Genomic DNA, 23,043 nt, shown 5'->3' with positions numbered 1-23,043 from the left:
AAAGTTTGATATAGTGGGAATTAGTGAAGTTCGGTGGCAGGAGGAACAAGACTTTTGGTCAGGTGACTACAGGGTTATAAACACAAAATCAAATAGGGGTAATGCAGGAGTAAGTTTAATAATGAATAGGAAAATAGGAATGCGGGTAAGCTACTACAAATAGCATAGTGAACGCATTATTGTGGCCAAGATAGATACGAAACCCACGCCTACGACAGTAGTACAAGTTTATATGCCGACTAGCTCTGCAGATTACGAAGAAATTGAAGAAATGGATGATGAAATAAAAGAAATTGTTCAGATAGTGAAGGGAGACGAAAATTTAATAGTTATGGGTGACTGGAATTCGTCAGTAGGGAAAGGGAGAGAAGGAAATGTAGTAGGTGAATATGGATTGGGGCTAAGAAATGAAACAGGAAGCCGCCTGGTAGAATTTTCCACAGAGCATAACTTAATTATAGCTAACACTTGGTTCAAAAATCATGAAAGAAGATTGTATGCATGGAAGAAGCCTGGAGATACTGGAAGGTCTCAGATAGATTATATAATGGTAAGACAGAGATTCAGGAACCAGGTTTTAAATTGCAAGACATTTCCAGAGGCAGATGTGGACTCTGACCACAATCTATTGGTTATGAACTGTAGATTAAAACTGAGGAAGCTGCAAAAAGGTGAGAATTCAAGGAGAGGGGACCTGGATAAACTGAAAGAACCAGAGGTTTTAGAGCTTCAGGGAGAGTATTAGAGAACGACTGACAAGAATGGGGGAAAGAAATATAGTAGAAGAAGAATGGGTAGCTTTGAGAGAGGAAATAGTGAAGGTAGCAGAGAATCAAGTAGGTAAAAAGACGAGGGCTATTAGAAATCCTTGGGTACCAGAGGAGTTATTGAATTTAATTGATGAAAGGAGAAAATACAAAAATGCAATGAATGAAGCAGGTAAAAAGGAATACAAACGTCTCAAAAATGAGATCGACAGGAAGTGCAAAATGGCTAAGCAGGGATGGCTAGATGACAAATGTAAGTATGTGGAGGTGCATATCACTAGGGGTAAGATAGATACTAACTACAGGAAAATTAAAGAGACCTTTGGAGAAAAGAGAACCACTTGTACGAATATCAAGAGCTCAGATGGAAACCCAGTTCTAAGCAAAGAAGGAAAAGCAGAAAGGTGGAAGGAATATATAGAGGGTCTATACAAGGGCGACGTTCTTGACGACAATATTATAGAAATGGAAGAGAATGTAGATGAAGATGAAATAGGAGATATGATACTGTGTGAAGAGATTGACAGAGCACAGAAAGACCTAAGTCGAAACAAGGTCCCAGGATTAGACAACATTCCATTAGAACTACTGACAGCCTTGGGAGAGCCAGGCCTAACAAAACTCTACCATCTAGTGAGCAAGATGTATGAGACAGGCAAACTACCCTCAGACTTCAAGAAGAATATAATAATTCCAATCCCAAAGAAAGCAGGGGTTGACAGATGTGAAAATTACCAAACTATCAGTTTAATAAGCCACGGCTGCAAAATACTAACATGAATTCCTTACAGATGAATGGAAAAACTGGTAGAAGGCGACCTCGGGGAAGATCAGTTTAGATCCTGTAGAAATGTTGGAACACGTGAGGCAATACTGACCCTACAACTTATCTTAGAAAATAGATTAATGAAAGGCGAACCTACGTTTCTAGCATTTGTAGACTTAGAGATAGCTTTTGACAAATGTTGACTGGAATACTCTCTTTCAAATTCTGAAGGTGGCAGGGGTCAAATATAGGGTGCGAAAGGCTATTTACAATTTGTACAGAAACCAGATGGCAGTTATAAGACTCGAGTGGCAAGAAAGGGAAGCAGTGGTTGGGAAGGGAGTGAGACAGGATTGTAGCCTACCTCCGATGTTATTCAGTCTGTATATTGAGTAAGCAGTAAAGGAAACAAAAGAAAAATTCAGAATAGGAATTAAAATCCATGGAGAAGAAATAAAAACTTTGAGGTTCGCCGATGACATTGTAATTCTATCAGAGACAGCAAAGGACCTGGAAGAGCAGCTGAACAGAATGGACAGTGTCTTGAAAGGAGGATATGAGATGAACATCAACAAAAGCAAAATGAAGATAATGGATTGTAGTTGAATTAAATCAGGTTATGCCGAGGGAATTAGATTGGGAAATTAGACGCTTAAAGTAGTAAATGAGTTTTGCTATTTGGGGAGCAAAATAACTGATGATGGCCAAAGTAGAGAGGATATAAAATGTAGACTGGCAATGGCAAGGAAAGCATTTCTGAAGAAGAGAAATTTGTTAACATCGAGTCTAGATTTAAGTGTCAGGAAGTCGTATTTGAAAGTATTTGTGTGTAGCGTAGCCATGTATGGAAGTGAAACGTGGACGATATATAGTTTAGACAAGAAGACAATAGAAGCTTTCGAAATGGGGTGCTACAGAAGAATTCTGAAGATTAGATGGGTAGATCACAGAACTAATGAGGAAGTATTGAATAGAATTGGGGAGAAGAGAAATTTGTGGCACAACTTGACTAGAAGAAGGGATTGGTTGGTAGGGCATATTCTGAGGCATCAAGGGATCACCAATTTACTATTGGAGGGCAGCGTGGAGGATGAAAATCGTAGAGGGAGACCAAGAGATGAATACACTAAACAGATTCAGAAGGATGTAGGTTGCAGTAGGTACTGGGAGATGAAGAAGCTTGCACAGGATAGGGTAGCATGGAGAGCTGCATCAAACCAGTCTCTGGACTGAAGACCTCAACAACAACATACCTTTCCTCGCACTCTGAGCAGTGATCAGCAGTCTAGTTTCTTTAATTAATTTTTAAAATTAATAATCATCAAACTGCAATTTTTATACACAAGTCCAGTATGCCAATTGCAACAAATTGTATGTCGACATGGCACAAAAGACATAAATTAAAATTAAGGAAAGGTAATTAAACACATCAAAATTATAAATACCAGTAATTTAATTATATGTGAGAGGAGTAAAGGAAGTAGAAGCACATAAAAAAAAGAAGTAATTTTTTACTGCAAAAATATCAAATAGGAAGAAAAGAAGAGTGGAGGTGAGAACTAAGAAAGAATGAAGAAGAAACAAGGGACGGGCTATTTAAATGATACCCATGAGAAGAGATAAAGCCACAAATACTGGCATAAACATTTCCCAATTCAATAGTACTCAAGTGCAGTAAAAAAATTACATTTGTGACAACACAGCACTAATCATAGCGTGTAGGCTTTCACGGCCGGCGTCTTCAGTAATTAAAACTTCCGGGCTAAGAGGCCGTGGTCCAATAGTAGAAATACTTCTCCCTGACATTTCGTTGCCAGCTGCGGGCAACATCATCTGAGGTGAGTCTACGACGTAGACTCACCTTAGATGATGTTGCCCGCAGCTGGCAACGAAACGTCAGGGAGAAGTATTTCTACTATTGGAACACAGCACTGTTGTTATATATTCAGAACTGCAATTGTTTATTCCTTATATCTAAACATAAATCTAGTATGATTGAGTGATCATACTGCTAACAATTTAATGATCATGTCAATATATAACACTCAACAGTCAGTTGCCACAAATATTCTCATAATTTGAATATGCATATCTCTTATGTGACTGGGCTCTAAGTGAAAGTAGAATATGAGTGCAAAGTACAGCATTAATGGTAGCAATAGCAAAAAACTTTAAATCCATTGATACGTGATAGAATTTCACTGTCTGAACAATAAGACATTAAACAATTAAATGATCTACTGTTAGGTGTGTACAAAATTGTTTTCACTAAGCCATACCCTATTAATTCCTCCTAGAAAATATGTAAATATTTTGATCCACAATGTATGTATCTGTTTGTGCTGTAAGAAGTAATGTTATGTTCCATTTTACACTACATAGATAATTTAGAAGGTTCACGTTCAAATGCTTACAGAAAAAGTGAAGATACTGTTATACTCCCTCAACTAAAATTTTCTGGTCTGTTTTAACATTTCACTGTTGTCATTTGTGCAGCATTGTTCACACAACAATTGTTATCATGTATAAACATACAATCATGTTACACTAGCCTGATATCATATGGCACCAAAGTTCATAATTTATTAATCAAACTTCATACTACAACATTGTAATGAAATCCATAAATATTATAACAATGAATATGTGTGTGTGCATGTGTACACATATCCCTTACTGTCAGCCAACAATCGCTGTGGGACTAAAAGTAGGGCCCCCGTGAACATGCAGAAGTGTCGCAAAATAATGTGACATGGACTCTACTAATGTATGAAGTAGTGCTGGAGGGAATTGACACCATGAATCCTGCAGGGCTGTCCATAAATCCATAGTTCAGGAGATATGATGTCATAAAAAATGAAATGCATAAAAAACTGCCAAATCATGCATGACATTAAATTTATTACTTCTGTGCTACTATTCACAATAGATTTTATAGACAATATCAACATATGCTGCTTAATGCACCTACAAAATTATATTACTGTACCACACATAGTTCATAAACACTGAGATGTGTGAAAAACTGCCACATTATGCATGACATTTTAATTTATTACTTCATTGCTACTAACTCTACTCACAGTACAATTTGCATGCAGTAGCCACACATCCTGCTGAATGTACCTGCACAATTGCATCATTGTAAAACACATAGTTCAAGAGATGTGATGTCATGAACACTGAGATGGGTGAAAAAATGCCATATGAAGTTTTTCTGTAACTATCCTTTACACTTAAGTCACTCCTATAGTTGAGTTAACTATAGGCAGTGCTTCTGACAGCTTTCACTTGCAAAGCACAAATGGCTCTAAGCGAGGACAATAACCATCTATAGAGCTATGGAGATGTGTTGCCACAGAATGTTTACAAAATCCTGTTGTGGACACTTAAAGCAGCTGCACTTATACATTTGTAAATAATGTATATTTCTTTGTATGACTGTTTCATAATTTCAAAGGTGTTTTCACGAATACATGGGAATGAAATTTTTTCAGTATTATGCTACAAACTCATTTATAATATAAAATTGCATTTCCAGGTTTGTCTACTAGTGTTCATTATAAATCTAAAACTGTTGTCATACACTGAAGCACCAAAGAAACTGGTACACCTGCCTAATATCAAGTAGGGCCCCCGTGAACATGCAGAAGTGTCGCAAAATAATGTGACATGGACTCTACTAATGTATGAAGTAGTGCTGGAGGGAATTGACACCATGAATCCTGCAGGGCTGTCCATAAATCCATAAGAGTATGAGGGGGTGGTGATCTCTTCTGAACAGCACATTGCAAGGCATCCCAGATATTCTCATTAATGTCCATGTCTGGGGAGTCTGGTGGCCAGAGGAAGTGTTTAAACTCAGAAGAGTGTTCCTGTAGCCACTCTTTAGCAATTCTGGATGAGTGGGATGTCATATTTTCCTGCTGGAATTGCCCAAGTCTGTTGGATTGCAAAATGGAGATGAATGCATGCAGGTGATCACTGACAGGATGCTTACGTATGTGTTACCCCTCAGAGTCATATCTAAACTATCAAGGATCCCATGTCACTCCAGCTGCACTTCATGAGGTCTCTATACCTGTACATGTCCATCTGTTCGATACAATTTGAAACGAGACTTGTCTGACCAGGCAACACGTTTCCAGCCATCAACAGTCCCATGCTGGTGTTGACGGGCCCAGGTGAGGCGTAAAGCTTTGTGTCATGCAGTCATCAATGTTACATGAGTGGGCCTTCGGCTCTGAAAGCCAATATCGATCATGTTTCATCAAATGGTTTGCATGCTAACACTTGTTGATGGCTCAGCATTGAAATATGCACCAATTTGCAAGAGGGTTGCACTTATGTCATGTTGAACAATTCTCTTCAGTCGTCATTGGTCCCTTTCTTGCAGGATCTTTTTCCGGCTGCAGTGGTGTTGGAGATTTGATGTTTTACTGATTCCTGATATTCACAGTACACTCGTGAAATGGTTGTATGGGGAAAATCCCCACTTCATCACTACCTTGGAGATGTGTGTCCCATTGCTTATTCACCAACTATAACACCATGTTCAAATTCACTTAAATCTTGAAAATCTGCCATCTTCCCAGCAGTAACCAATTTAACAACTGTGCCAGATGTTATTTGTCTTCTATAGGCATTGGCAACTGCTGCACCATATTGTGTCTGTTTACATATCTCTTTATTTGAATGTGCATGCCTATACCAGTTTCTTTGGTGCTTCAGTGTATGAACGGAGATGAATTTTGGAAACGTGTATTTATGAGTCCATTCAAAAATTTTATGTCAAGTTTGAAAAGAAAATTAAGCAGTCATGGAAGTCAAACTTGTTGTGGTAATTCACAATTTGTATGTGACTTGATTTTTAAGCAAAAATAGTTTTCTTGCTTTTTTAACAATAAAAGAAAGAAAACCAGAAAAAAATAAGCAAACACCTCTGCAACTGTTTTGTGATCACCCGTCATCTGTAAAAATTTCATGGAAGTTGGACCTGTTAGTTTCCAAAATGTCTATGTTGGCACCATCTCAGTTTTCTAGTAGTGCCTTTGCAACTATTTTGTATAAATTTTCCTCTTTGCCCCAACAGCAAAAACATAAATCTACTAGTTTATATCAGCCACAAACTGCAGTGCTCAATTGCAGAGGTGTAATAAACAATAGTATTGGGACTAGTCCACCATGCTTGTAAGAAGGCAGGTGGTGGGAAGATGCAAAGAGGCAAAGAGATGTGTACCACGTGTTACAGCTGCCAACTGTGTCATCCTGGTGCAAGTAGTTTTGAGTGTAGGTTAAACATTTGGAGATAATTTTTGTGTTAGTGAGCATTTCATGGTGGCTATCTTATTATCATACAGTTCATTCAGACTGACAACAAGGTATTGTAAATCACATTATAGAAAGAATACTTTCCAACCATCAGTTCCATATGTATTTTTCAAGAGAGTATCAGAAACAGAAAAGAATTCCAGTGTATGGCTCATGTCCTAGGGTTTCCTGCTAACATGAGAAACCAGCAGTATAATATTGTGTAGAAGTAAGAGATGAAGTGATACAGAGACCATACAAACGTCATCAAAAACTTATTCGTCTCTCCATACTTAACGTAGCACTTACCCATTTTAATTATTCCATACTACTTCTGTGACAGAAGGTGAGGGTTATGTTCCAGTGCCAAAATTAATTTTCATTGCTGACTGGTGATGGGAAAATGTGCAAAACTGTACTACATTCAAAAACACTGAAATGTGAAAGTTGTGGTGGACATATAGGTGGCTATTATGATGAGTGTACCAACACTCTTGCATGTCTTCAGCAAAGGATTCATCACAAGGGACAAATGTTCTACTGATGTAATGAAGGTTATGTTTGAATTGCCATACTGCAGTGTGTCATAACTTAATCTTCATAGATTATAATGTCAGTGAAAACATAGCTGTTTGGAGAGTGAGGACATCAGACAAATCAAATAATCTACATTTCTGCTGGTTCTGGATCATGTGGAACAGGCATGGTGTTATCTAGTAAGGTACATTGCAAAGATGATTCCACCAACTAGAGCCCCCACATTTAATTTATTTACCTTTAGCTAACACCATACAGCTAGCTCATCTTTCCATAAAATGTGAAGGTATTGATAGAAAATTAATGTTAGAATATTTGTTTGTTTGCACACATACAGACATACACATTGTAGACAGAACATACATAGTTACAGATAGACCAGTACCACATAATAATTCTAAAATCAAATGTTACAGAACCCTTGGAAGCTCAAATCAAAACAAGGGAATATTAGAAGAACATATTTACAGAACCTGCAAACAGCATTATGGGGCATGTCCCAGAAAGTTCCAAATCATGCATGCATTGCTATCCAAAGTAGTTACATTTGCTGTTGATCTTCTGGAGTGTTGATAATTCATGTCCCTATTAAGTATCAAACCTGGTATATTTTCTTCTTCTTGCTCCCCTGTGTCTGTGTATGGTGGGAAATGCCTACTGTATTTTGTGAACTGAGTCAACGTATTCTGTGTAGAACTTAATCTCATCTCTTGGTGTGCCAGTATCCAAGTTGATGAAATCCAACAACACAAAATAAGATTATTCCTTACAAGGGAACCTCCCCATCGCACCCCCCTCAGATTTAGTTACAAGTTGGCACAGTGGATAGGCCTTGAAAAACTGAACACAGATCAATCGAGAAAACAGGAAGAAGTTGTGTGGAACTATGAAAAAAATAAGCAAAACATACAAACTGAGTAGTCCATGCGCAAGATAGGCAAAATTAAGGATAATGTGAGTTCAGGAGCGCTGTGGTCCCATGGTTAGCGTGAGCAGCTGCGGAACGAAGGATCCTTGGTTCAATTTCCTCCCTCAAGTGAAAAGTTCAATTTCTTTATTTTCGCAAAGTTATGATCTGTCCGTTCATTCATTGACAACTCTGTTCACTGTAATAAGTTTAGTGTCTGTGTTTTGCGACCGCACCGCAAAACCGTTCGATTAGTAGACAAAAGGACGTGCCTCTCCAATGGGAACCGAAAACATTTGATCGCAAGGTCATAGGTCAACTGATTCCTCCACAGGAAAACACGTCTGATATATTCTATGCGACACTGGTGATGGCATGTGCGTCACATGACAGGAATATGTTGTTGACCCACCTAACTTGTACACATGGCGAACGGATAAAAAGATTCTTCTACCTTGCCCGATTTAGGTTTTCTTGTGCATGTGATAATCGATCCCAAAAAAGTGATGAAAACATCAAGTTTGTCACATAAACTGCAACAAATGAATGCAACAGTTTCACAGTCGCACAGTTTTCCCTATGCTCTGTCAAAACATATGTTTTTAACGTTTTCAAATTTTTCCGTGTGTAGACCGTCAAATCCTGCATATGTCCAAGCAAATCTGAACATGTCCTGGATTTCTGGAGAGGGAAGTTGATTATGTGTGAGTGCCTGAACTTTGATAATTGACACACGATCACGTAAACAATACTGCCCTTTGTACCTGTGCAACTTCGCAAAATAGTTGTCTGAAAATAAAAAAATTAAACTTCTCACTAGAGGCAAGACTTGAACGAAGGACCTCTCGTTCTGCAGCTGCTCATGCTAACCACAGGACCAAGGTGCTCCTGAGATCACACTATCCTTGATATTGCCTATCTTGCACATGGACTACTCAGTTTCATATATTTTGCTTATTTTTTCATAGTTCCACACAACTTCTTCCTGTTTTCTTGATTGATCTGTGTTCAGTTTTTCAAGGCCTATCCACTGTGCCAACATATAACTAAATCTGAGGGGGGTGCGATGGGGAGGTTCCCTTGTTAGCAACTTCAAAATTGTAATCAGTTATGACCTAGACCAATGTAGAACATAGCTATTCATTGCAGGTGGAGATTGTTTGCAGATAATAGAGTTGTTTACATAGGTACTTTGTGTGATATCCAGGAAGATGTCCAGAAAACTAATATTTGATGCAGCTACCAGTACTTGTAACATAAGGAAAGACAATATGATTTTCATAAATAGGCCAAATTTACTAGTACTTTTAGCTGTATCATTTGCAGTCACTCACCAGAATCAATAGTACCATTTAAAACTTTAGCTTTGGGTAACTTGTGTGAAACTGTAGTTTCCCCATGGAAGGAGTAAATTACACAGTGCCCTAATGATCCATCCATGAATATATATTTGCTGTCTGGTATTATAATCATTTTGGAATCTCTGGAGACACTATAAATCCTCAAAAAATCTGTTTAGTTTGTGGTGGATCTACTTTCTTAGCACAAGGATATTATGGGGATGTTCAGTTAATGTAAATGGCAGGTCTCACAAGAGATATATCATACATCATATGATCTGATATGGCCATCTGGATTTAGCATTTCCACAGTTTCTTTAAACTGATTAACATGACTGTCAGGTTGGTTTCTTTGATAAGAACTTGGTCATTTTCCTTCGTCATTGTTATCCAATTTAAGGTATCCCTTTTTGTCAACAGGTTCTTGAATCCAAATTTTCCTTCATTTATTTATTCATTATTCATTAATTCTTCATGTGAAAAGCTTCCTATAAAATTCTAGGAATCTCTCTTTGAACAATATTACAAAAACATATTTATCCTCCATACAAATACATTGTGCAAGGGCCACAGTGATATAAATAAAATAGATACTGAAGCATATAATAGTAATTTTCTCATGCAGCAATGGAATAAAAAGAAGCATAAGCAATAAAAATACCACTAACTGTTTGTCATACAATATGTCAGGAATTGTGAAGCTAAATAATAGGTGTACATCAGAAAATTGGCTAAATGTAATGAAACTTTCATTATTATGTTGTTTCATCTTTTAATTTTTTTCTGTTGTCCTCTCTATTGCATACAGTGGAGAGCTATTTTTAAGTATAATAAAATAAAAGTTATTTTCTGAAAAACAGTAAGAGTAACAAACAACTATATCTTCAAAAAGTTAAAATGACTGAAAAATGTATAAATACATTCATGAAATTAGAGAAATAATGTGGCATTTGCAAACATATGCTTCCCATCAACTGTATAATAATGCACCTATGCAGTTTATAAATTCTCTTAAATAAAATTAATATCATTTTTCAAAGTTCCAAAATATATCTATTTCAGCTCAATGAAGCTGGAGTTCCCAGCAAGTCTAAGATAGAAGCATGGTTAGCAACAAATGTAACAGATGCAACACAAAGAGAGCAGACAAAGAAGCAAGTAAACCACTGTCTTATAGAATCGAAAGATGAAACTGAAGGTACTGAAAGTAGCACTGAAAGCACTGAGGAAACTGAGAAAAGCACAGAATCATCTTCTAAGATGCAAGGTAAGCAAATAAGCCATATATGTCATAAATGGCTAGGTTTTTTGTATATGTGATAAACATATCATTATCACATTAACATTTTAAAGAGGTGTTCTTTCAGAGTAAATCAAACCCAAAAATGTAGCTCCCACTTGTGCAGGCCTTTTCACCCACAATCTACTAAGGAATTCAAATTCCTCTGAATTCAAAAGAAAGTAAAAAAAATTTCATGTTAACCACTTCCAATGTATCACTTAGATCCTGGCTGCCTGATATTTTGAAAATTGCCAAACTGTTCTTAAGAACTCCCACTGTTAACTATATTTAGGATACTTCTTACCTGTTTATACTTTAGCTGTGATTTTCATACAAAACACCAATTTTTCTTTTGTTGTGACATAAATCAAACATTAAAAACAATGTAAGATGTACTTTAGGTTAGATGAAAACATTTGTTTCATATTAGCTCTTCATAAAAGTTTAAGTAAAAACAAAGGATGTATGCAAGCACTAATAAGTAAGAACTTTGTTGACTCATGTAAATCAAACTGGTGAATGTCTGTCACAGAAATGTTCATTATCAGTAACTGCTACACTGCTGATGAGTCTCATATTCTACATTGCTCACATTTTCGTGACATGATGAGTGTATGCATTTACGCATACAGTACATTTATTATGAATATTTCAGTCTGCAGCAGACTGTACAATGCTGTGAACCTACCTAAAGTATTAAAACTGTGTAATTTTCAGAACAAAACTGACAGAAATGAAGCTTGAATGCAAGTCATGAGTTGTGTTTGTTTTGCTCAGCTGGTAACAATAGTTCCCACCAAAGGCAAGATTCTAGGCTTGAATCCAGACACAAATACTTGTAGTCTCTCAGAAAGTCTTGTATCAATTGTTTGTTCCAAATAATTCATTTTGATTAAGTAAACAAACATTGTTTTTTGCCTTATTTCACAAATTTTATTATAGTTACTGCACAACCCGGGTTTCAGGTTACAAGCCCATTTTGAAGTACGTTACTCACTTACTCACTTACAAATTCATTTTGACTTACACAACCAATAGTTTGTGATAAAACTGTATTTATCTGTGGCATACATATCATCCAGTAAAATCACAGTTCAATCTGTGTAATCCAACTAACATTAGAATATGCAGTTTTGAACATACTTCATGAGCTAAATCACAGTTCAGTTTAGGTATGTGTTATCATTGTCTTTGAGCATTTATTTTTCTTAACAGTTTATTTCACTGTCCCAATGTATTAATTGCTCATCTGTGCTAATTACCAGCAACTGTCCACATGACCACCCTACTTATCATCTTCCTATGTACTACTCCTCCACTCAAATGGTGCTTAGTAGTGGATAATAAGAAAGCCCTCACTTCAGTACACATTAAGCTAATAAGTCTTTAATCAAATATAATAATACAAAGTTAATCTGCATGCTATTTCACTGTCCCAATGTATTAATTGCTCATCTGTGCTAATTACCTGCAACTGTCCACATGACTACCCTACTTATCATCTTCCTATGTACTACTCGTCCACTCAAATGGTGCTTAGCAGTGGATCATAAGGAAGCCCTCACTTCAGGACACATTAAGCTAATAAGTCTTTAATCAAATATAATAATATTAATACAAAGTTAATCTGCATGATAAGTATCAATTTCATTCCAAATAAATCTCTAGTCATATGGTATCTGGATAACTGTTGTTCTAAAATAAACAACAGTGTGATTACTCACTTATTAGCAGGAGATAAAGAGTAGCAATTTCATGTTATATGTCTTTAACCATTATCAGGAGATAAAGAGTAGCTGTTTCAAGTTACATGCTTTGACAATGCAACTAATGCAAATAAAATATTCATTTAGCAATAATTAGCAGTAAGAATATGGTATAGAGTATGTAACAAAGCATCTCAAAGAAGTCTTTTCAAACATCTCGGAATTCTTACACCCAATTCACTGAACATCAACGCCCTTGTGGTAATTGTTACTTATTTATTAAGTAATAAAACTCACTTTCAGGTGAATAGTGACTTACAAAGTGATAATATATAACAGAAAAATTATTTTCATGTTGACTTTATCTCCTTGTTCAGTGTGGAGTTCTCTATTATAATAAATACTAAAGATGTCATGTAAATACTAAGCCACATATAGAAGATAAATGGCAGCAGCTTCTTTAAAAAGATTAATGGTCTTGCTGATTGTACTATATTAAGTTTAGACCAATCAACCACAAATAGTTTGTAGTACCAGTAACTTAACAATAGTTAATAATTAATTTATTTTCTAATGGCAGCTACTTTTTGTTAAGTTATACTTTGACCCATTTCATATTCCTGAGATGAGATGTATAGAATATGATGAATAAATGAATGTGATACTTATTATTTATATAGTTAAGCACACTTTCATGATTGTGATTATGTAAAACTCCATAGATTATAGTTCATTTCTTCTGTACCATACTTTCCAACACTCTAACGCCACTACAGCGGCCTTGTCCTCTCTACTGTACTTTGCACTCTAAAAAGTAGAACAATTAAAAGAAGATGATGCCAGGAATGGCATTGGTATATTGGAAAGAATACTATAAAAATATAAAAATTAAAGTTAAATATAAAAATTAAAATATATTGTTTTTATCTCATTTTTGAACTATGTAAAAGAGTGACATAAAATGATACAGATGAGAATACAAGCAAATTCTAATATCAGTAACCTATTTATTTCAGACCAAATGAAGTGTGATTTTTCAAAGACGCTGTTGTGCTGCCTTAACCATGTTGAGGTATGTGTGGTGAATAACATTGACATTTTAATTTTGAAAGCTTGATTGAATAACAATTTCTACTCTTTCCTCTCTTTCTAGAAAGTACATGACTAGTTAGTTGTCTTAAAACTTAATGTTTTCACAGAGCAAGTCTTGTCATATACTTATTTATTTAACACGTATCATGAACTAAATGTCGCTCTGCTTTCTCACTTGTTAGTTTTGTATTCATAAATGCATTCACAGGGTGGTCAGAAACAGTATGGAAACCTTGTAAAGGGTCTGGCATGAGAAGTTGTGCTAAGAAACAACTGTTAAGTAAAAAATTCGGTGTGTTGCACCATTTACGAGTTATTAAAATTAGCCAGTCAGGTCAGTGTGTATTCAAATTGATGCACTTGCACATGCTAAAACGTGGATCTGTGAGTTCCCACTTGTTCAAATACTCATTACCAGTTAAAATTGCCTTTAATGGAAGTGGCAAGTTTAAGCTAGGTGAGCAGAAGTTAGCTTTGTTTGGCGACATTGTCTCAGACATGCTGCTTGATTGTACATGCAGTGACCTGATTGGCTAACTTCAAGATTAATTTAATTGCCAATGGTGAAACATATAATTTTTTTTTCTCAGCACAACATCCCCTACAATACTCTTACAAGGTTTTCAGACTGTTTCTGGGCATCCTGTCAACTGACTTCAACATATGCTGAATAAATTCTTTATTATTATTATTATTATTATTATTATTTAGACAGGCTTCCAAATGTAATTTCAACAGCACTGATTTACTATTCCTATACTGAAAGAAATTATGCACCTACATCTACAGACACAATAATCAATAATTTCTTCAACAAGATTTTGTTAGTACATTAAGCTTATTTAATCATTGATACAGTGTTAAGGAATAAGTTATTCTAGTTTACAGACCTGCAAGCTGTTGTATTATTTCATTTATTTGATTTTCAAAGTAAAATTTTATTTTGCTATCTTAAACTGGAGATTATACATTTACACATTATAGGTAAGTCTCAAGATCACCGAAGAACCATGTTCAAAATTTCTGACAGTTTCAGACAGTGGTATTATTGTGGAGAATACTGAAGTATGGTACAAACTCCCCAACACTAAATTAGTTGAATTTATTTTAACCTTAAGGTAACACAGGCAAAAGAATTTCAAGATTCAGGACCGTTCTAAACTGGGAAAAAAATACAGCAATAATAAATTTTTAAAAATTTGTTTTTGTGGTCTTCACTCTGAAGACAGGTTTGATACACTTCTCCATGCTAGTATGTCCTATGTAAGCCTCACCATATTTGCATAGCTTCTGCAATCCACATCATTTGAATCACCTTATTGTAGTCAAGCCTCCGTCTCCATGTACACTTCTTATACTCACACTTCCCTCCATCCTTGGTGCCTCTGGACACGTCCTATCAGTCAACTCTCCCAGTGCAGTTACATACCTCTTTATTAGTTTTCTGACCTACTCACTTAATCTTCAGCATAAATTTTGTCTGAACTGTTTACTGTGCATGTTTCACTTCCATACAAGTCCATATCCACATAAATACCTTTGGAAGATATTTTCTAAAACTTCAGTTTATATCTGATGTTAACAAATTTCTCTTTTTTAGAAATACTTTTCTTGCATTTTATATCCTCTCTACTTCAGTCATTGCAGGTTATCTTACTGTCAAAGTAGCAAAATTCATCTACTATTTTTAGTGCCTCATTTTCTAACCTAATTCCCTTGGCACCAGCTGGTTTAATTTGTCTACATTACATTATCCTTGTTTTACTTTTATTGATGCTTATCTTATAACCTCTTTTCAAGGTATTATTCATATTGTTCAACTGATCTTTCAAGTTCTTTGCTGTCTCTTCCACAATTACAATGTCACTGATAAACCTACCTGTTTTTATTTCTTTTCCGTGGACTTTCACTACCTTTCAAAATTTGTCTTTGGTTTCCTTTACCGCTTGCCCAGTGTATGTATTAAATAACAGTGGGGATAGGCTACAGTCCTGTGTCACTCCCTTCTCAACTACTGTTTCCCTTTCATGTATTTTACTTATAACTGAAGTCTGGTTTCCAAATAAGTTATAGATGGTATTTTTCTCCCTGTACTTTATCCCTGCTACCTTTATAATGCCAGAGTGGATTCCACTCAGCCTTCACTAAATCAAAAAAAATACTATAAACATATGTTTGCTTTTCATAGTCTAAGACAAGTTGTAGTGTCAGTATTGCCTTGCATGTTTCTGCATTTCTCCAAACTGACCTTACCTGAGGTCAACTTCTACCAGTCATTCCCTTCTTTTGCAAATAATTTGTGTCAGTACTTTGCTACAATGACTTACAGACTCACAGTTTAAATAAAACAGTGGAAACTCCAGGTAGGAATATCAACACTGTAGGAAAAGACAGATTGCTACTTCAAATTACCATAAAGAAGACACATCATTTTGACATGTTTTCTTCACAGTAAGCAGCAATCTGTCTTCTCCTACAACTCAACATGTCTACTTTATGGTAAGTAGCAACCTCTCCTTTCCTACATTGTTGATAAACTGATGGTGCAGTAATATTCACACCTGCCTCCTTTGGAGTTGAAATTACTACATTGTGCTTATTGTTTGAGAGTATTTGCATTGTCTCAGTATCTTTTGCATTCGATGGAATACTTTGGGTACTGTATGTTTTGTTAAAGATCTTAACAATTCTGAAAAAAATGTCATATGCTCCAGGTTCCTTGTTTTGAATAATGTCTTTCAGTATCCAGTAAATTCTTCTCAGCCATTTCTATCATCTGATGTTCATCTACATTCCCTTCCTTTTTGATAATGTTATCTTAAAATTAATTTACTTTGTGTAGTCCTTCTATATATTCTTCCCCATTTTTAGCATTCCCTTCTTTGCTTAGTACTGGCTTTTCATCTGGGCTCTAGCCCTCTAACAGTCATGCATGCCTCCACAGCTTCCCTTTATCCTCTATCCACCCCTGCTTAGGCATTTTTCACTTTTTGTCAATCTCATTTTTTATACATCTGTATTCTCTTCTTGCTTGCTTGCTTCATTTTTACATTTTCTCAGTTCATAAATTAGATTTAATATCTTATGCACTGTTCAAGGAGATCTTTTTGTATTACCGTTTTCATGCTCTGCTGCTTCCATTATTTCACCTCTAAAAGCTACCCATCTGTCCTTTATTGTCCTGTCTCTTGTTGCCTTGTTGCACTCATGCTAATGTTCCTTCTGAAACTCTCTGCAGGTGGTGGTTTATCAATCAATCTTGGTATCATCTTTCTGATGATCTAACTTTAAGAATTTTTTTCAGTTTTAATTTACAGTTCATAAACAAAAAAATAATTGTCAGCATCTGTGTCTGCTCCTGGAAATGTTTTGCATTTTAAAATCTGGTATCAAAATATGTCTTCCCATTACAGAACCTATCTGAAACATTCTGGTATTCCCAGATCTTTTCCACGTGTACAGCCTTCTTTCATGATTCTTAAACCAAGTGTTTGGTATGACTGAATTCTTTCATTCTCTTCATTGCCTGCAAGATATAAACATGTATCATTGTGGTGGTTGTTGGCTTTATCTGTCTTTGCTACTAAAATGTGTTTAGTATGCTGTTATACCCAGCTTACCTGCATTCCTACCTTTTTAATTGATTATCAGATCTAGTCCTACATTATTGCTACTTAATTTTACATTGATAACTCTGTTCTTACCTGTTTAGCAACCCTATTCTTCCAGCACCTGCACTTCACCAATTCCCACTGTATCTAATTACAGTGTACCCTGTTCTCTTTTAATTTCTCTAAGATACGCACCCAATTAAGAGATATTACATTCCATGCTCCAATCTGCAAGGTGCAATATTTGTCTTTCCAGGTAAAAACATCCTCTTGAGTAGTTCTCACCCAGAGATCCAAATGGGGAACTACGTTACCTCCAGAATATTTTACAAAAGGGGGTGCCATCACCATTAAGTCATACAGTAGAGCTACATAACCTCAGGAAATATAGCTGCTATAATTTCAGTTTGCTTCTAGCCACTCACAGTACCAACATAGCAAGGCTATTTTGGCATTACATGGCCAGATCACTCAATCATCCAGACCACTGTTCCTGCAACTATTGAAAATGCTGCTGCTTTTCTTCAGAAACCATATCCTTGTCAGGTCACTTTGAGAATACTTCTCTGATATAGTTGCACCTGCAGTATGGCTGCCTGCATCACCTCAGTAACATTGGTGGGTTGTGGAGCACAACAATATGTCGAGGTAGAAAAGATGGGGCTGCAAAAATTGACAAATAAATGACAAAAGAAACAATAACAGACAACAAAAGGCTGGGAAACACACTGAGTGTGTTTGTTATGTCCACCTGCTTAGCTGAGTGGTAATGTGTTTGCCTACCATGCAGTGGGCCAGGTTTGATTTCTGGCCAGGTTGGAGATTTTCTCCACTAGTGGACGGATGTTGTGTTGTCCTCATCATATTTTCATCATCACCACCGACATGCAAATCGCCCAGTGTGGTGTCACTTGAAATAAGACTGCAAGCCGGTGGCCTCCCAGCCAACAATGCCACATGATCATTTGTTTCTCTTTTTTTATTTTTTATTTTTATTTATTTTTCCCTCATCGAATTTTCACACAGACATTTTACACTGTCATATAACCTAAACAAAAACATCTACTGTCACCAAGAAGCTTATATTCATCTTCACAACACCACTTTTTTTCTGTTTGTTCTGCTTTTCTATTCTACTAAATCACTTCTTCCTTTTTTTTTTTTTTTTTTTTTAAATACGAACAATAAATTAGACTTGTAATTGATTTATTAGCATTGCTTACTAAATAAGATTAAAGACTGATTTGTTTCTGTTTTTGTCTATGTTCAGACTTCTCTGAAGTTAACAAGAAGGATCTTTTGAACATCACAAAAAATATTTATGTTTTCTGCAGTAATCTATTTGTAGTTGCTATTCTATAGCTACCTCATGCTATTTCTCAGAGCACATAAATGAATTACTGGCAAGTCTTTCCTTGAAACTATCTTATTGGGCTGTGGGAGTTTAACATTGTCAGTTTTCAAGACATTTTTGTTCTAAGAAGTTAACTGCAATTATTATTTTTACCATTTCAGTATTCTATTGTATAACATTCTACTATAAGAATAGTTAATTTTATTCATTTTCAATTATCATTAAATATAATTTATCTTCTTTTTCTGCAGTGTCCTATCGTCAAGTACCCATAAAATCAAGATGTATGAAGATATCAGTAGAAGTTGAATGTCTACCAATTCACTTACACTTCTGTAAGGTAACTAAAAATCTGAGATGAAGGCACAAAAACAACATAAAATGTATGATATATAGATAAAAAAGCATTTGCAGATGCAATAAATGCCTGTAAATGTAATGTAAATGAATTTTGCAACTGAATAATAGCATTTCAATCAAAATATTACCCACAAACACTACTTGCATATTTTTTGTAACTGAACATGACTTTATTGCTGAATGCCAATGATTGACTCTCTTAATGCTGCAAATGTAGATTAGATCTCTAATAAAGACTTCATTATTGTCATGTAGATTAAGCTTTGACATTAATTTACACTTAAAAAATCCTTTAAGACAGCTGATATGCATCATTACTGTCTGTGTTAGTAATGAATAATGTTTAATGTTATTTCAGTTTGACTGTTTGACTGTATCATATTGAAACAGATCAAACACAATTATAAATGGTATTATAATAGTGTCATTCTGATGTTTTAGTAAATAAAAGATTGTTATTTTGCAGTGAGTTTATGGTTAATAAAAATATCTCCAATCAGAAATTAGTATCATTTGTGTGTGTGTGTGTGTGTGTGTGTGTGAAATTTTAGTCTCTCAGGTGAAACACTGGCAGATTACAGCCATAGCTCACAGAAGGGCCTGCCAGACCTACATAAACTCCAATATTTCTCATGAAATATTACAAAAGCTACATAAATGATTAATTTTTAATATTTCCTTTTTGGTTACTTGCATAATACTTACATACTTTGGTGAACATAAAGAGCACATTCATTGCACTTGTACTTTGAATATCAGTCCGCCCAATTACAACAAAGAAAATACAATATAATTTGAGACATTGGTTTTAAGTTACTTTTGTTTGTCTTTCAGTAGTTCTACTAGGTATGTAAGGAATATATAAAGTTAGTTACACATGTTGTACTATCTTAAGACCCTTGCACAACAATATTGGCACATTGTCAAAAGAGAGGACATGTTTGGGTTTCCCGCAGACAAAATTCTGCTGTGGTACGGATAACAAATGCATCACAGTGTGAGACACGAATGGCATGGCAATTGGAAATGTACTCCACTTGAAATATAAACCACAGTACAAATCTTGTGGGCAAAATATCTATTTTGCAAACAGATTAACCATGAAATTCTGGCATTTTATGGACCAAATGCAATGTCACGTCCAGCCACAGTGAAACACTGCCAACAATTTGAACAAGGTGACATACATATATGGATGATGATGATGATGATGATGATGAAGTTCATATCTTGCTGAAGGAGAAAAAGAGATTTTCCAATGATGAGGATATTCACACAATAGTTCTTGAATGGCTCCATGATATCATGGAGCCAACTGCTATCATCGTGGAGTTCAACAATTGGTAGAAAGTTCTGACGACTCTTTACAGACAGTTGCTAACCATGTTGAAAATTAGTGCCCTATATCTGTTTCACTTTGAAATGTAGTGCAGCATTCAGTAAATGTTACTTGGCCTGCCATAATAATGTGTAACTTACTTTCTGAAGTCGTATCACATCAGCTATTACACTTCACATAACTTCTCAAGCGGCTTTCACTTCATTCTTAAAATAGACAAGTTTTAACACTTGATCCACTGTTTCCTTGATTGCACAGAGCATACCGTAGAAGTTTTGTAGTGTCGCTCTATGCGCTAATTATATACAGCCAACTTTCCTTCCGATATTTCGTATTCTGATTCCTAATCTCAAATAATCATTTTGACAAATTCTGTTTGAATTTTGTGCTGTTGTAAGTAAAGGCATATGTGCACTGAAGTTCCACTTGGTTAAGTTTAAAAATTTTCACTGCACTCACATTTGAACTACATGCATTCCTTGAAACAATCTGTTACAAAGAGCTAGGTGAGTTACTGCCCATGTATACCACCCCTACAAGTTATGCCTGAAGCAGCAGTTCTAACGTTATGGCAGTGACACCTGCAGCCACAAAATCTAAGATGCATGACTACAGCCAGGTGTTCCAAGCAACATGTTCAGTCTCCAGTGCGATGACTCAGGGAGCAACAAATGGGCTGCAGGGTGGCAGCTTTTGAAATATATTAATGCATAGACTGCTGCGTGCTTAGTGATGCATGTGTATTGTGGAGCAGTAGTAAGAAAGCCCAACTCCTTCAACAGATGTCTACAAGATGATTGCGGGTGAGCACCACATATTATTCTTACAGCACACTTTTTTGCAATGAAGACTTTCTTTCTTAAAGATGTGTTACCCCAGAACATTATTCCATATGATAGTATTGAACGAAAATATGCAAAATATATCAAATTACTGATTTGTCTATCCCCAAGATTTGCAATGATTCTAAGTGCAAATGTGGCTGAACTAAGTTGTTTTAGGAGTTCCAAAATGTGATTTTTCCAGTTTAAATACTGCTCAGTATGGACACCTAAGAATTTTGAAGTTTCCACCCAATTTGTGACTTCCTCATCGTTGTTTCACTTATAATTGATGTAGTACCCCTATATGTGCACAACTGAACATGTTGTGTCTTTTTAAAATTGAATATATATACATAATGACCTAGGATTGAGCCTTTGGGGAACCCATATGTGATTTCTCTTCAGTCAGAATTACATCCCCAGACTATATCGATTGAATTATCATGTAGAACTTTCTGCATTTTTGTGGTTAGATATGACATTATCCGTTGGTTGGTTCCACTATCAATCCAGCAAAACTTCAATTTATCTAGGAGAATATCATAATTCAGATGTCATATGCCTTTGACAAGCCACAGAAAATACCAACGAGCACTATTTCGTTATTTAGTGCTTGTAAAATCTGATGCATGAACATGTAAATGGCATTCTCAGTAGCACGATCCTCCTGAAATTCAAACTGTGATTTGCTGAGGATTTTATTGTTGTAAAGGTGAGGTACTATTCTAGATTACATCCACCTTCTCAAAAACTTTGGAAAATGATGTCAGCAGTGAAACAAGTTGGTAATTACTGACATCTCTCTTATCACCTATATTAAAGAGCAGATTTCTCTCTGGAAAAATGTCTTGAGTTAGTGCATTTTATATATTTCAGGCCAGGCCAGGTACATGGTGTTAAGCATGAGGCCACAGGTGGCCATACGGGATTCAAAGTGCTAAATCAATATAAACAGACTGTTGTTGTTGTTGTTGTTGTGGTCTTCAGTCCTGAGACTGGTTTGATGCAGCTCTCCATGCTACTCTATCCTGTGCAAGCTTCTTCATCTCCCAGTACCTACTGCAACCTACATCCTTCTGAATCTGCTTAGTGTATTGATCTCTTGGTCTCCCCCTACGATTTTTACCCTCCACGCTGCCCTCCAATACTAAATTGGTGATCCCTTGATGCCTCAGAACATGTCCTACCAACTGATCCCTTCTTCTGGTCAAGTTGTGCCACAAACTCCTCTTCTCCCCAATCCTGTTCAGTACCTCCTCATTAGTTATGTGATCTACCCATCTAATCTTCAGCATTCTTCTGTAGCACCACATTTCGAAAGCTTCTATTCTCTTCTTGTCCAAACTATTTATCGTCCATGTTTCACTTCCATACATGGCTACACTCCATACAAATACTTTCAGAAAAGACTTCCTGACACTTAAATCTATACTCGATGTTAACAAATTTCTCTTCTTCAGAAACGCTTTCCTTGCCATTGCCAGTCTACATTTTATATCCTCTCTACTTCGACCATCATCAGTTATTTTACTCCCTAAATAGCAAAACTCCTTTACTACTTTAAGTGTCTCATTTCCTAATCTAATACCCTCAACATCACCCGACTTAATTCGACTACATTCCATTATCCTCGTTTTGCTTTTGTTGATGTTCATCTTATATCCTCCCTTCAAGACACCATCCATTCCATTCAACTGCTCTTCCAAGTCCTTTGCTGTCTCTGACAGAATTACAATGTCATCGGCGAACCTCAAAGTTTTTATTTCTTCTCCATGGATTTTAATACCTACTCCGAATTTTTCTTTTGTTTCCTTTACTGCTTGCTCAATATACAGATTGAATAACATC

At 35.9% G+C, this 23,043-nt stretch overlaps 1 protein-coding gene across 1 annotated transcript in view; it reads left to right on the top strand.

Moving 5' to 3' along the window:
- Nucleotides 1-19,497, top strand: part of LOC126194074 (uncharacterized) — a 116,488-nt gene extending 96,991 nt beyond the window's left edge. Inside the window, exons 7-9 of the mRNA XM_049932737.1 lie at nucleotides 10,690-10,894; nucleotides 13,632-13,687; nucleotides 18,924-19,497. Of these exons, the coding sequence (XP_049788694.1) occupies nucleotides 10,690-10,894; nucleotides 13,632-13,687; nucleotides 18,924-18,947 (285 nt within the window). The 3' untranslated portion in view covers nucleotides 18,948-19,497. The remainder of the gene's footprint in view (nucleotides 1-10,689; nucleotides 10,895-13,631; nucleotides 13,688-18,923) is intronic.
- The last annotated feature ends 3,546 nt before the right edge of the window (nucleotides 19,498-23,043 follow it).

Source organism: Schistocerca nitens, chromosome 1 (genome assembly GCF_023898315.1).
Source record: "Schistocerca nitens isolate TAMUIC-IGC-003100 chromosome 1, iqSchNite1.1, whole genome shotgun sequence".
NCBI lineage: Eukaryota > Metazoa > Arthropoda > Insecta > Orthoptera > Acrididae > Schistocerca > Schistocerca nitens.
The sequence above is the reverse complement of the archived record's forward strand: the minus strand, read 5'-3'. Positions and strand labels throughout refer to the sequence as shown.